The sequence below is a fragment of the Epinephelus lanceolatus genome, chromosome 22 (assembly GCF_041903045.1).
Source record: "Epinephelus lanceolatus isolate andai-2023 chromosome 22, ASM4190304v1, whole genome shotgun sequence".
Taxonomy (NCBI): Eukaryota; Metazoa; Chordata; class Actinopteri; order Perciformes; family Serranidae; genus Epinephelus; species Epinephelus lanceolatus.
The window spans coordinates 22,055,362-22,073,451 of record NC_135755.1 but is presented as its reverse complement, the minus strand read 5'-3'; the positions used below and the strand labels follow the sequence as shown (position 1 = coordinate 22,073,451).

General features: G+C 41.8%; 4 protein-coding genes across 4 annotated transcripts; 3 read left to right on the top strand and 1 right to left on the bottom strand.

Annotated features, from left to right (window-relative positions):
- Positions 1-1,668: 1,668 nt before the first annotated feature.
- On the bottom strand, positions 1,669-4,103 carry LOC144459682 (uncharacterized). Its single transcript, XM_078164122.1, has 3 exons — positions 4,082-4,103; positions 1,982-3,384; positions 1,669-1,707 (listed from the first exon to the last, which is right to left on the bottom strand). Exons 1-3 carry the CDS (start codon positions 4,101-4,103, stop codon positions 1,669-1,671), a joined length of 1,464 nt encoding a protein of 487 aa, XP_078020248.1.
- Positions 4,104-5,702: 1,599 nt separating this feature from the next.
- LOC144459681 (uncharacterized) lies at positions 5,703-12,080 on the top strand (the record flags this gene model as incomplete). Its single annotated transcript, XM_078164121.1, has 1 exon — positions 5,703-12,080. A coding segment is annotated over exon 1 (6,336 nt), but the record flags the coding sequence as incomplete, so codon positions are not given.
- Positions 12,081-12,100: 20 nt separating this feature from the next.
- LOC144459680 (uncharacterized) lies at positions 12,101-14,292 on the top strand. Its single transcript, XM_078164120.1, has 2 exons — positions 12,101-14,183; positions 14,275-14,292. The coding sequence occupies exons 1-2, from the start codon at positions 12,105-12,107 to the stop codon at positions 14,290-14,292; spliced, it is 2,097 nt and encodes a 698-aa protein (XP_078020246.1). The 5' UTR covers positions 12,101-12,104.
- Positions 14,293-14,636: 344 nt separating this feature from the next.
- On the top strand, positions 14,637-18,090 carry LOC144459679 (uncharacterized). The gene is made up of 2 exons (XM_078164119.1): positions 14,637-17,990; positions 18,073-18,090. Exons 1-2 carry the CDS (start codon positions 14,691-14,693, stop codon positions 18,088-18,090), a joined length of 3,318 nt encoding a protein of 1,105 aa, XP_078020245.1. The 5' UTR covers positions 14,637-14,690.

The window sequence follows — 18,090 nt, the reverse complement described above, 5'->3', positions numbered from 1 at the left end:
GTACAGCATCTGTAACAACAGAATCAGCCACATTACAAAGACCAACTTTATCATCAACGACAGAACAACCCACAACTGTAAGACATACTGATGAACTAAGAGCAATTCATAGTGGATCATTCACAACACATGCTGATTCCACAACAACACAGACACAATCTATTCTACCCACAGTAGAATCATCAACACCAATACAAAGTACAACATCTGTGGTTTCACCAACACAAAGACCAACACAGACCACAGTTGTAACCACACAATCAGCAACTTCAATAGAATCTACCCCATCTGTAACAACTACATCAGTGGCTTCACAAACATCAGTGTCATTAACAACAGAACAACCCACAGCAATGACTACAACAATACAAACTACACCATCTGTGGGAACAGCATTTACAACAACAACACAATCTATTCCATCCACAATAGAATCATCAACAACAGAACAACCTACAACTGAAAGACATACTAATGAACCAACAGCAATGCACAACACATCAACGCATAGTGGATCAGTGACTACAACAACACAAACTACACCACCTTTGCCAACAGCATTCACAACACAAACTGTTTCCACAGCTCCTCCATCACAATCTATTCCACTCACCACAGAGTCTACAACACCATCACAAATTACAGTTGTACGCACACAATCAGCAACTTCAACAAATGCTGTGCCACCTGTAACAACTACATCAGTGACTTCACAAACAACATCAGCATCATTAACAACAGAACAACCCACAGCAATGACTACAACAATACAAACCACACCATCTATGCCAACAACATTCACAACACAAACTCTATCCACAGCTGCATCGACACAGTCTGTTCCACTCACAACACATTCAGCAGTGACATCAACACAAACTACACCATCTGTGGTTTCACTGACACAAAGACCTACGCAAATGATAGCTGTAACCACACAATCAGCACAAACTACAACACCTGTGACAACAGAACCAGACACATCACAAACATCAACATCAGCATCATTAACAACAGAACAACCCACAGCAATTACATCAACAATACAAACTACACCATCTGTGGGAACAGTGTCAACAACGACACAGTCTATTCAATCCACAACAGAATCATCAACAACACCTACACAAAATACAGCATCTTTGTCATTAACAACAGAACAACCCACAGCAACAACTACAACAATACAAACACCACTACCTAGGCCAACAATGATCACAACACAAACTGTTTCCACAGCTGCACCGACACAATCTGTTCCACTCACAATACGATCATTAACACCAACACAAAGCACAGCATCCACGGTTTCACCAGCACACAGACCAACCCAGATTACAACTGCGACCACACAGTCAACAACTTCAGTAGAAGCTGCACTATCCGTAACAGCTCAATCATTGACTTCACAAACATCAGCATCATTAACTACAGAACAAGCCACAACTGCAATGCACACTGCTGAACCAACAGCGATTCACAACATATCAACACATAGTGGATCAGTAACAACAACACAAACTACACCATCAGTGGCAACAGAATTCACAACACAAACTGTGTCCACAGCTGCACCGACACAATCTGTTCCACTCACAATAGAATCAGCAACAATGGCAACACGAACCACCTCGTCCGCGGTTTCACCAACACAAAGACAAACACAAATTACAGTTGTAACCTCTCAAACGGCACAAAGTACAGCATCTGTAACAACAGAATCAGCCACATTACAAAGACCAACTTTATCATCAACGACAGAACAACCCACAACTGTAAGACATACTGATGAACTAAGAGCAATTCATAGTGGATCATTCACAACACATGCTGATTCCACAACAACACAGACACAATCTATTCTACCCACAGTAGAATCATCAACACCAATACAAAGTACAACATCTGTGGTTTCACCAACACAAAGACCAACACAGACCACAGTTGTAACCACACAATCAGCAACTTCAATAGAATCTACCCCATCTGTAACAACTACATCAGTGGCTTCACAAACATCAGTGTCATTAACAACAGAACAACCCACAGCAATGACTACAACAATACAAACTACACCATCTGTGGGAACAGCATTTACAACAACAACACAATCTATTCCATCCACAATAGAATCATCAACAACAGAACAACCTACAACTGAAAGACATACTAATGAACCAACAGCAATGCACAACACATCAACGCATAGTGGATCAGTGACTACAACAACACAAACTACACCACCTTTGCCAACAGCATTCACAACACAAACTGTTTCCACAGCTCCTCCATCACAATCTATTCCACTCACCACAGAGTCTACAACACCATCACAAATTACAGTTGTACGCACACAATCAGCAACTTCAACAAATGCTGTGCCACCTGTAACAACTACATCAGTGACTTCACAAACAACATCAGCATCATTAACAACAGAACAACCCACAGCAATGACTACAACAATACAAACCACACCATCTATGCCAACAACATTCACAACACAAACTCTATCCACAGCTGCATCGACACAGTCTGTTCCACTCACAACACATTCAGCAGTGACATCAACACAAACTACACCATCTGTGGTTTCACTGACACAAAGACCTACGCAAATGATAGCTGTAACCACACAATCAGCACAAACTACAACACCTGTGACAACAGAACCAGACACATCACAAACATCAACATCAGCATCATTAACAACAGAACAACCCACAGCAATTACATCAACAATACAAACTACACCATCTGTGGAAGCAACATTGACAACACAAACTAGAGGATCTGTGGAAACAGTGTCCACAACAACACCAACACAATCGTCTTCACTCACAATAGAATCATCAACAACACCAACACAAGTTACAGCTGTAACTACACAATCAGCAACTTCAGCAGAGGCTGTACCATCTGTAACAACAGAATCAGCCACATCACAAACATCAACATCAGCATCATTAACAACAGAACAACCCACAACTGCACTGCACACTGCTGAACCAACAGCGATCCAAAACACATCAACACACAGTGGATCAGTGACTACAACATCACTAACTACACCACCTGTGGAAACAACATTCACAACACACACTGATTCCACAACAACACAGACACAATCTATTCTACCCACAGTGGAATCATCTACAACACCAACACAAAGTACAACATCTGTGGTTTCACCAACACAAAGACCAACACAGAGCGTAGTTGTAACCACACAGTCAACAACTTCAACAGAATCTACCCCATCTGTAACAACTACATCAGTGGCTTCACAAACATCAGCATCATTAACAACAGAACAACCCACAGCAATGACTACAACAATACAAACTACACCATCTGTGGGAACAGTGTCAACAACGACACAGTCTATTCAATCCACAACAGAATCATCAACAACACCTACACAAAATACAGCATCTTTGTCATTAACAACAGAACAACCCACAGCAACAACTACAACAATACAAACACCACTACCTAGGCCAACAATGATCACAACACAAACTGTTTCCACAGCTGCACCGACACAATCTGTTCCACTCACAATACGATCATTAACACCAACACAAAGCACAGCATCCACGGTTTCACCAGCACACAGACCAACCCAGATTACAACTGCGACCACACAGTCAACAACTTCAGTAGAAGCTGCACTATCCGTAACAGCTCAATCATTGACTTCACAAACATCAGCATCATTAACTACAGAACAAGCCACAACTGCAATGCACACTGCTGAACCAACAGCGATTCACAACATATCAACACATAGTGGATCAGTAACAACAACACAAACTACACCATCAGTGGCAACAGAATTCACAACACAAACTGTGTCCACAGCTGCACCGACACAATCTGTTCCACTCACAATAGAATCAGCAACAATGGCAACACAAACCACCTCGTCCGCGGTTTCACCAACACAAAGACAAACACAAATTACAGTTGTAACCTCTCAAACGGCACAAAGTACAGCATCTGTAACAACAGAATCAGCCACATTACAAAGACCAACTTTATCATCAACGACAGAACAACCCACAACTGTAAGACATACTGATGAACCAAGAGCGATTCATAGTGGATCATTCACAACACATGCTGATTCCACAACAACACAGACACAATCTATTCTACCCACAGTAGAATCATCAACACCAACACAAAGTACAACATCTGTGGTTTCACCAACACAAAGACCAACACAGACCACAGTTGTAACCACACAATCAGCAACTTCAACAGAATCTACCCCATCTGTAACAACTACATCAGTGGCTTCACAAACGTCAGTGTCATTAACAACAGAACAACCCACAGCAATGACTACAACAATACAAACTACACCATCTGTGGGAACAGCATTTACAACAACAACACAATCTATTCCATCCACAATAGAATCATCAACAACAGAACAACCTACAACTGAAAGACATACTAATGAACCAACAGCAATGCACAACACATCAACGCATAGTGGATCAGTAACTACAACAACACAAACTACACCACCTTTGCCAACAGCATTCACAACACAAACTGTTTCCACAGCTCCTCCATCACAATCTATTCCACTCACCACAGAGTCTACAACACCATCACAAATTACAGTTGTACGCACACAATCAGCAACTTCAACAAATGCTGTGCCACCTGTAACAACTACATCAGTGACTTCACAAACAACATCAGCATCATTAACAACAGAACAACCCACAGCAATGACTACAACAATACAAACCACACCATCTATGCCAACAACATTCACAACACAAACTCTATCCACAGCTGCATCGACACAGTCTGTTCCACTCACAACACATTCAGCAATGACATCAACACAAACTACACCATCTGTGGTTTCACTGACACAAAGACCTACGCAAATGATAGCTGTAACCACACAATCAGCACAAACTACAACACCTGTGACAACAGAACCAGACACATCACAGACATCAACATCAGCATCATTAACAACAGAACAACCCACAGCAATTACATCAACAATACAAACTACACCATCTGTGGAAGCAACATTGACAACACAAACTAGAGGATCTGTGGAAACAGTGTCCACAACAACACCAACACAATCGTCTTCACTCACAATAGAACCATCAACAACACCAACACAAGCTACAGCTGTAACTACACAATCAGCAACTTCAGCAGAGGCTGTACCATCTGTAACAACAGAATCAGCCACATCACAAACATCAACATCAGCATCATTAACAACAGAACAACCCACAACTGCAATGCACACTGCTGAACCAACAGTAATTCACAGCACATCAACACCTAGTGGATCAATAACTACAATGACAACAACTACGCCATCAGTGGCAACAGCATTTACAACACCAAGTGTTTCCACAACCGCAACAACACAATCTATTCCACTCACCACAGAGTCATTAACGCCAACGCAAATTACAGTTGTACGCACACAATCAGCAACTTCAACAAATGCTGTGCAATCTGTAACAACTACATCAGTGACTTCACAAACAACATCAGCATCATTAACAACAGAACAACCCACAGCAATGACTACAACAATACAAACCACACCATCTATGCCAACAACATTCACAACACAAACTCTATCCACAGCTGCATCGGCACAGTCTGTTCCACTCACAACACATTCAGCAGTGACATCAACACAAACTACACCATCTGTGGTTTCACTGACACAAAGACCTACGCAAATGATAGCTGTAACCACACAATCAGCACAAACTACAACACCTGTGACAACAGAACCAGACACATCACAAACATCAACATCAGCATCATTAACAACAGAACAACCCACAGCAATTACATCAACAATACAAACTACACCATCTGTGGAAGCAACATTGACAACACAAACTAGAGGATCTGTGGAAACAGTGTCCACAACAACACCAACACAATCGTCTTCACTCACAATAGAATCATCAACAACACCAACACAAGTTACAGCTGTAACTACACAATCAGCAACTTCAGCAGAGGCTGTACCATCTGTAACAACAGAATCAGCCACATCACAAACATCAACATCAGCATCATTAACAACAGAACAACCCACAACTGCACTGCACACTGCTGAACCAACAGCGATCCAAAACACATCAACACACAGTGGATCAGTGACTACAACATCACTAACTACACCACCTGTGGAAACAACATTCACAACACACACTGATTCCACAACAACACAGACACAATCTATTCTACCCACAGTGGAATCATCTACAACACCAACACAAAGTACAGCATCTGTGGTTTCACCAACACAAAGACCAACACAGAGCGTAGTTGTAACCACACAGTCAACAACTTCAACAGAATCTACCCCATCTGTAACAACTACATCAGTGGCTTCACAAACATCAGCATCATTAACAACAGAACAACCCACAGCAATGACTACAACAATACAAACTACACCATCTGTGGGAACAGTGTCAACAACGACACAGTCTATTCAATCCACAACAGAATCATCAACAACACCTACACAAAATACAGCATCTTTGTCATTAACAACAGAACAACCCACAGCAACAACTACAACAATACAAACACCACTACCTAGGCCAACAATGATCACAACACAAACTGTTTCCACAGCTGCACCGACACAATCTGTTCCACTCACAATACGATCATTAACACCAACACAAAGCACAGCATCCACGGTTTCACCAGCACACAGACCAACCCAGATTACAACTGCGACCACACAGTCAACAACTTCAGTAGAAGCTGCACTATCCGTAACAGCTCAATCATTGACTTCACAAACATCAGCATCATTAACTACAGAACAAGCCACAACTGCAATGCACACTGCTGAACCAACAGCGATTCACAACATATCAACACATAGTGGATCAGTAACAACAACACAAACTACACCATCAGTGGCAACAGAATTCACAACACAAACTGTGTCCACAGCTGCACCGACACAATCTGTTCCACTCACAATAGAATCAGCAACAATGGCAACACAAACCACCTCGTCCGCGGTTTCACCAACACAAAGACAAACACAAATTACAGTTGTAACCTCTCAAACGGCACAAAGTACAGCATCTGTAACAACAGAATCAGCCACATTACAAAGACCAACTTTATCATCAACGACAGAACAACCCACAACTGTAAGACATACTGATGAACCAAGAGCGATTCATAGTGGATCATTCACAACACATGCTGATTCCACAACAACACAGACACAATCTATTCTACCCACAGTAGAATCATCAACACCAACACAAAGTACAACATCTGTGGTTTCACCAACACAAAGACCAACACAGACCACAGTTGTAACCACACAATCAGCAACTTCAACAGAATCTACCCCATCTGTAACAACTACATCAGTGGCTTCACAAACGTCAGTGTCATTAACAACAGAACAACCCACAGCAATGACTACAACAATACAAACTACACCATCTGTGGGAACAGCATTTACAACAACAACACAATCTATTCCATCCACAATAGAATCATCAACAACAGAACAACCTACAACTGAAAGACATACTAATGAACCAACAGCAATGCACAACACATCAACGCATAGTGGATCAGTAACTACAACAACACAAACTACACCACCTTTGCCAACAGCATTCACAACACAAACTGTTTCCACAGCTCCTCCATCACAATCTATTCCACTCACCACAGAGTCTACAACACCATCACAAATTACAGTTGTACGCACACAATCAGCAACTTCAACAAATGCTGTGCCACCTGTAACAACTACATCAGTGACTTCACAAACAACATCAGCATCATTAACAACAGAACAACCCACAGCAATGACTACAACAATACAAACCACACCATCTATGCCAACAACATTCACAACACAAACTCTATCCACAGCTGCATCGACACAGTCTGTTCCACTCACAACACATTCAGCAATGACATCAACACAAACTACACCATCTGTGGTTTCACTGACACAAAGACCTACGCAAATGATAGCTGTAACCACACAATCAGCACAAACTACAACACCTGTGACAACAGAACCAGACACATCACAGACATCAACATCAGCATCATTAACAACAGAACAACCCACAGCAATTACATCAACAATACAAACTACACCATCTGTGGAAGCAACATTGACAACACAAACTAGAGGATCTGTGGAAACAGTGTCCACAACAACACCAACACAATCGTCTTCACTCACAATAGAACCATCAACAACACCAACACAAGTTACAGCTGTAACTACACAATCAGCAACTTCAGCAGAGGCTGTACCATCTGTAACAACAGAATCAGCCACATCACAAACATCAACATCAGCATCATTAACAACAGAACAACCCACAACTGCAATGCACACTGCTGAACCAACAGTAATTCACAGCACATCAACACCTAGTGGATCAATAACTACAATGACAACAACTACGCCATCAGTGGCAACAGCATTTACAACACCAAGTGTTTCCACAACCGCAACAACACAATCTATTCCACTCACCACAGAGTCATTAACGCCAACGCAAATTACAGTTGTACGCACACAATCAGCAACTTCAACAAATGCTGTGCAATCTGTAACAACTACATCAGTGACTTCACAAACAACATCAGCATCATTAACAACAGAACAACCCACAGCAATGACTACAACAATACAAACCACACCATCTATGCCAACAACATTCACAACACAAACTCTATCCACAGCTGCATCGGCACAGTCTGTTCCACTCACAACACATTCAGCAGTGACATCAACACAAACTACACCATCTGTGGTTTCACTGACACAAAGACCTACGCAAATGATAGCTGTAACCACACAATCAGCACAAACTACAACACCTGTGACAACAGAACCAGACACATCACAAACATCAACATCAGCATCATTAACAACAGAACAACCCACAGCAATTACATCAACAATACAAACTACACCATCTGTGGAAGCAACATTGACAACACAAACTAGAGGATCTGTGGAAACAGTGTCCACAACAACACCAACACAATCGTCTTCACTCACAATAGAATCATCAACAACACCAACACAAGTTACAGCTGTAACTACACAATCAGCAACTTCAGCAGAGGCTGTACCATCTGTAACAACAGAATCAGCCACATCACAAACATCAACATCAGCATCATTAACAACAGAACAACCCACAACTGCACTGCACACTGCTGAACCAACAGCGATCCAAAACACATCAACACACAGTGGATCAGTGACTACAACATCACTAACTACACCACCTGTGGAAACAACATTCACAACACACACTGATTCCACAACAACACAGACACAATCTATTCTACCCACAGTGGAATCATCTACAACACCAACACAAAGTACAGCATCTGTGGTTTCACCAACACAAAGACCAACACAGAGCGTAGTTGTAACCACACAGTCAACAACTTCAACAGAATCTACCCCATCTGTAACAACTACATCAGTGGCTTCACAAACATCAGCATCATTAACAACAGAACAACCCACAGCAATGACTACAACAATACAAACTACACCATCTGTGGGAACAGTGTCAACAACGACACAGTCTATTCAATCCACAACAGAATCATCAACAACACCTACACAAAATACAGCATCTTTGTCATTAACAACAGAACAACCCACAGCAACAACTACAACAATACAAACACCACTACCTAGGCCAACAATGATCACAACACAAACTGTTTCCACAGCTGCACCGACACAATCTGTTCCACTCACAATACGATCATTAACACCAACACAAAGCACAGCATCCACGGTTTCACCAGCACACAGACCAACCCAGATTACAACTGCGACCACACAGTCAACAACTTCAGTAGAAGCTGCACTATCCGTAACAGCTCAATCATTGACTTCACAAACATCAGCATCATTAACTACAGAACAAGCCACAACTGCAATGCACACTGCTGAACCAACAGCGATTCACAACATATCAACACATAGTGGATCAGTAACAACAACACAAACTACACCATCAGTGGCAACAGAATTCACAACACAAACTGTGTCCACAGCTGCACCGACACAATCTGTTCCACTCACAATAGAATCAGCAACAATGGCAACACAAACCACCTCGTCCGCGGTTTCACCAACACAAAGACAAACACAAATTACAGTTGTAACCTCTCAAACGGCACAAAGTACAGCATCTGTAACAACAGAATCAGCCACATTACAAAGACCAACTTTATCATCAACGACAGAACAACCCACAACTGTAAGACATACTGATGAACCAAGAGCGATTCATAGTGGATCATTCACAACACATGCTGATTCCACAACAACACAGACACAATCTATTCTACCCACAGTAGAATCATTAACACCAACACAAAGTACAACATCTGTGGTTTCACCAACACAAAGACCAACACAGACCACAGTTGTAACCACACAATCAGCAACTTCAACAGAATCTACCCCATCTGTAACAACTACATCAGTGGCTTCACAAACGTCAGTGTCATTAACAACAGAACAACCCACAGCAATGACTACAACAATACAAACTACACCATCTGTGGGAACAGCATTTACAACAACAACACAATCTATTCCATCCACAATAGAATCATCAACAACAGAACAACCTACAACTGAAAGACATACTAATGAACCAACAGCAATGCACAACACATCAACGCATAGTGGATCAGTAACTACAACAACACAAACTACACCACCTTTGCCAACAGCATTCACAACACAAACTGTTTCCACAGCTCCTCCATCACAATCTATTCCACTCACCACAGAGTCTACAACACCATCACAAATTACAGTTGTACGCACACAATCAGCAACTTCAACAAATGCTGTGCCACCTGTAACAACTACATCAGTGACTTCACAAACAACATCAGCATCATTAACAACAGAACAACCCACAGCAATGACTACAACAATACAAACCACACCATCTATGCCAACAACATTCACAACACAAACTCTATCCACAGCTGCATCGACACAGTCTGTTCCACTCACAACACATTCAGCAATGACATCAACACAAACTACACCATCTGTGGTTTCACTGACACAAAGACCTACGCAAATGATAGCTGTAACCACACAATCAGCACAAACTACAACACCTGTGACAACAGAACCAGACACATCACAGACATCAACATCAGCATCATTAACAACAGAACAACCCACAGCAATTACATCAACAATACAAACTACACCATCTGTGGAAGCAACATTGACAACACAAACTAGAGGATCTGTGGAAACAGTGTCCACAACAACACCAACACAATCGTCTTCACTCACAATAGAACCATCAACAACACCAACACAAGTTACAGCTGTAACTACACAATCAGCAACTTCAGCAGAGGCTGTACCATCTGTAACAACAGAATCAGCCACATCACAAACATCAACATCAGCATCATTAACAACAGAACAACCCACAACTGCAATGCACACTGCTGAACCAACAGTAATTCACAGCACATCAACACCTAGTGGATCAATAACTACAATGACAACAACTACGCCATCAGTGGCAACAGCATTTACAACACCAAGTGTTTCCACAACCGCAACAACACAATCTGTTCCACTCACCACAGAGTCATTAACGCCAACGCAAATTACAGTTGTACGCACACAATCAGCAACTTCAACAAATGCTGTGCAATCTGTAACAACTACATCAGTGACTTCACAAACAACATCAGCATCATTAACAACAGAACAACCCACAGCAATGACTACAACAATACAAACCACACCATCTATGCCAACAACATTCACAACACAAACTCTATCCACAGCTGCATCGGCACAGTCTGTTCCCCCCACAGTTGAATCAGCAACTACATTTACACAAACTACACCATCTGTGGTTTCACTGACACAAAGACCTACGCAAATGATAGCTGTAACCACACAATCAGCACAAACTACAACACCTGTGACAACAGAACCAGACACATCACAAACATCAGCATCATTAACAACAGAACAACCCACAACTGCAATGCACACTGCTGAACCAACAGTAATTCACAGCACATCAACACCTAGTGGATCAATAACTACAATGACAACAACTACGCCATCAGTGGCAACAGCATTTACAACACCAAGTGTTTCCACAACCGCAACAACACAATCTATTCCACTCACCACAGAGTCATTAACGCCAACGCAAATTACAGTTGTACGCACACAATCAGCAACTTCAACAAATGCTGTGCCACCTGTAACAACTACATCAGTGACTTCACAAACAACATCAGCATCATTAACAACAGAACAACCCACAGCAATGACTACAACAATACAAACCACACCATCTATGCCAACAACATTCACAACACAAACTCTATCCACAGCTGCATCGACACAGTCTGTTCCACTCACAACACATTCAGCAGTGACATCAACACAAACTACACCATCTGTGGTTTCACTGACACAAAGACCTACGCAAATGATAGCTGTAACCACACAATCAGCACAAACTACAACACCTGTGACAACAGAACCAGACACATCACAAACATCAACATCAGCATCATTAACAACAGAACAACCCACAGCAATTACATCAACAATACAAACTACACCATCTGTGGAAGCAACATTGACAACACAAACTAGAGGATCTGTGGAAACAGTGTCCACAACAACACCAACACAATCGTCTTCACTCACAATAGAATCATCAACAACACCAACACAAGTTACAGCTGTAACTACACAATCAGCAACTTCAGCAGAGGCTGTACCATCTGTAACAACAGAATCAGCCACATCACAAACATCAACATCAGCATCATTAACAACAGAACAACCCACAACTGCACTGCACACTGCTGAACCAACAGCGATCCAAAACACATCAACACACAGTGGATCAGTGACTACAACATCACTAACTACACCACCTGTGGAAACAACATTCACAACACACACTGATTCCACAACAACACAGACACAATCTATTCTACCCACAGTGGAATCATCTACAACACCAACACAAAGTACAGCATCTGTGGTTTCACCAACACAAAGACCAACACAGAGCGTAGTTGTAACCACACAGTCAACAACTTCAACAGAATCTACCCCATCTGTAACAACTACATCAGTGGCTTCACAAACATCAGCATCATTAACAACAGAACAACCCACAGCAATGACTACAACAATACAAACTACACCATCTGTGGGAACAGTGTCAACAACGACACAGTCTATTCAATCCACAACAGAATCATCAACAACACCTACACAAAATACAGCATCTTTGTCATTAACAACAGAACAACCCACAGCAACAACTACAACAATACAAACACCACTATCTAGGCCAACAATGATCACAACACAAACTGTTTCCACAGCTGCACCGACACAATCTGTTCCACTCACAATACGATCATTAACACCAACACAAAGCACAGCATCCACGGTTTCACCAGCACACAGACCAACCCAGATTACAACTGCGACCACACAGTCAACAACTTCAGTAGAAGCTGCACTATCCGTAACAGCTCAATCACTGACTTCACAAACATCAGCATCATTAACTACAGAACAAGCCACAACTGCAATGCACACTGCTGAACCAACAGCGATTCACAACATATCAACACATAGTGGATCAGTAACAACAACACAAACTACACCATCAGTGGCAACAGAATTCACAACACAAACTGTGTCCACAGCTGCACCGACACAATCTGTTCCACCCACAATAGAATCAGCAACAATGGCAACACAAACCACCTCGTCCGCGGTTTCACCAACACAAAGACAAACACAAATTACAGTTGTAACCTCTCAAACGGCACAAAGTACAGCATCTGTAACAACAGAATCAGCCACATTACAAAGACCAACTTTATCATCAACGACAGAACAACCCACAACTGTAAGACATACTGATGAACTAAGAGCAATTCATAGTGGATCATTCACAACACATGCTGATTCCACAACAACACAGACACAATCTATTCTACCCACAGTAGAATCATCAACACCAATACAAAGTACAACATCTGTGGTTTCACCAACACAAAGACCAACACAGACCACAGTTGTAACCACACAATCAGCAACTTCAATAGAATCTACCCCATCTGTAACAACTACATCAGTGGCTTCACAAACATCAGTGTCATTAACAACAGAACAACCCACAGCAATGACTACAACAATACAAACTACACCATCTGTGGGAACAGCATTTACAACAACAACACAATCTATTCCATCCACAATAGAATCATCAACAACAGAACAACCTACAACTGAAAGACATACTAATGAACCAACAGCAATGCACAACACATCAACGCATAGTGGATCAGTGACTACAACAACACAAACTACACCACCTTTGCCAACAGCATTCACAACACAAACTGTTTCCACAGCTCCTCCACCACAATCTATTCCACTCACCACAGAGTCTACAACACCATCACAAATTACAGTTGTACGCACACAATCAGCAACTTCAACAAATGCTGTGCCACCTGTAACAACTACATCAGTGACTTCACAAACAACATCAGCATCATTAACAACAGAACAACCCACAGCAATGACTACAACAATACAAACCACACCATCTATGCCAACAACATTCACAACACAAACTCTATCCACAGCTGCATCGACACAGTCTGTTCCACTCACAACACATTCAGCAGTGACATCAACACAAACTACACCATCTGTGGTTTCACTGACACAAAGACCTACGCAAATGATAGCTGTAACCACACAATCAGCACAAACTACAACACCTGTGACAACAGAACCAGACACATCACAAACATCAACATCAGCATCATTAACAACAGAACAACCCACAGCAATTACATCAACAATACAAACTACACCATCTGTGGAAGCAACATTGACAACACAAACTAGAGGATCTGTGGAAACAGTGTCCACAACAACACCAACACAATCGTCTTCACTCACAATAGAATCATCAACAACACCAACACAAGTTACAGCTGTAACTACACAATCAGCAACTTCAGCAGAGGCTGTACCATCTGTAACAACAGAATCAGCCACATCACAAACATCAACATCAGCATCATTAACAACAGAACAACCCACAACTGCACTGCACACTGCTGAACCAACAGCGATCCAAAACACATCAACACACAGTGGATCAGTGACTACAACATCACTAACTACACCACCTGTGGAAACAACATTCACAACACACACTGATTCCACAACAACACAGACACAATCTATTCTACCCACAGTGGAATCATCTACAACACCAACACAAAGTACAGCATCTGTGGTTTCACCAACACAAAGACCAACACAGAGCGTAGTTGTAACCACACAGTCAACAACTTCAACAGAATCTACCCCATCTGTAACAACTACATCAGTGGCTTCACAAACATCAGCATCATTAACAACAGAACAACCCACAGCAATGACTACAACAATACAAACTACACCATCTGTGGGAACAGTGTCAACAACGACACAGTCTATTCAATCCACAACAGAATCATCAACAACACCTACACAAAATACAGCATCTTTGTCATTAACAACAGAACAACCCACAGCAACAACTACAACAATACAAACACCACTACCTAGGCCAACAATGATCACAACACAAACTGTTTCCACAGCTGCACCGACACAATCTGTTCCACTCACAATACGATCATTAACACCAACACAAAGCACAGCATCCACGGTTTCACCAGCACACAGACCAACCCAGATTACAACTGCGACCACACAGTCAACAACTTCAGTAGAAGCTGCACTATCCGTAACAGCTCAATCATTGACTTCACAAACATCAGCATCATTAACTACAGAACAAGCCACAACTGCAATGCACACTGCTGAACCAACAGCGATTCACAACATATCAACACATAGTGGATCAGTAACAACAACACAAACTACACCATCAGTGGCAACAGAATTCACAACACAAACTGTGTCCACAGCTGCACCGACACAATCTGTTCCACTCACAATAGAATCAGCAACAATGGCAACACAAACCACCTCGTCCGCGGTTTCACCAACACAAAGACAAACACAAATTACAGTTGTAACCTCTCAAACGGCACAAAGTACAGCATCTGTAACAACAGAATCAGCCACATTACAAAGACCAACTTTATCATCAACGACAGAACAACCCACAACTGTAAGACATACTGATGAACCAAGAGCGATTCATAGTGGATCATTCACAACACATGCTGATTCCACAACAACACAGACACAATCTATTCTACCCACAGTAGAATCATCAACACCAACACAAAGTACAACATCTGTGGTTTCACCAACACAAAGACCAACACAGACCACAGTTGTAACCACACAATCAGCAACTTCAACAGAATCTACCCCATCTGTAACAACTACATCAGTGGCTTCACAAACGTCAGTGTCATTAACAACAGAACAACCCACAGCAATGACTACAACAATACAAACTACACCATCTGTGGGAACAGCATTTACAACAACAACACAATCTATTCCATCCACAATAGAATCATCAACAACAGAACAACCTACAACTGAAAGACATACTAATGAACCAACAGCAATGCACAACACATCAACGCATAGTGGATCAGTAACTACAACAACACAAACTACACCACCTTTGCCAACAGCATTCACAACACAAACTGTTTCCACAGCTCCTCCATCACAATCTATTCCACTCACCACAGAGTCTACAACACCATCACAAATTACAGTTGTACGCACACAATCAGCAACTTCAACAAATGCTGTGCCACCTGTAACAACTACATCAGTGACTTCACAAACAACATCAGCATCATTAACAACAGAACAACCCACAGCAATGACTACAACAATACAAACCACACCATCTATGCCAACAACATTCACAACACAAACTCTATCCACAGCTGCATCGACACAGTCTGTTCCACTCACAACACATTCAGCAATGACATCAACACAAACTACACCATCTGTGGTTTCACTGACACAAAGACCTACGCAAATGATAGCTGTAACCACACAATCAGCACAAACTACAACACCTGTGACAACAGAACCAGACACATCACAGACATCAACATCAGCATCATTAACAACAGAACAACCCACAGCAATTACATCAACAATACAAACTACACCATCTGTGGAAGCAACATTGACAACACAAACTAGAGGATCTGTGGAAACAGTGTCCACAACAACACCAACACAATCGTCTTCACTCACAATAGAACCATCAACAACACCAACACAAGTTACAGCTGTAACTACACAATCAGCAACTTCAGCAGAGGCTGTACCATCTGTAACAACAGAATCAGCCACATCACAAACATCAACATCAGCATCATTAACAACAGAACAACCCACAACTGCAATGCACACTGCTGAACCAACAGTAATTCACAGCACATCAACACCTAGTGGATCAATAACTACAATGACAACAACTACGCCATCAGTGGCAACAGCATTTACAACACCAAGTGTTTCCACAACCGCAACAACACAATCTATTCCACTCACCACAGAGTCATTAACGCCAACGCAAATTACAGTTGTACGCACACAATCAGCAACTTCAACAAATGCTGTGCCACCTGTAACAACTACATCAGTGACTTCACAAACAACATCAGCATCATTAACAACAGAACAACCCACAGCAATGACTACAACAATACAAACCACACCATCTATGCCAACAACATTCACAACACAAACTCTATCCACAGCTGCATCGGCACAGTCTGTTCCACTCACAACACATTCAGCAGTGACATCAACACAAACTACACCATCTGTGGTTTCACTGACACAAAGACCTACGCAAATGATAGCTGTAACCACACAATCAGCACAAACTACAACACCTGTGACAACAGAACCAGACACATCACAAACATCAGCATCATTAACAACAGAACAACCCACAGCAATGA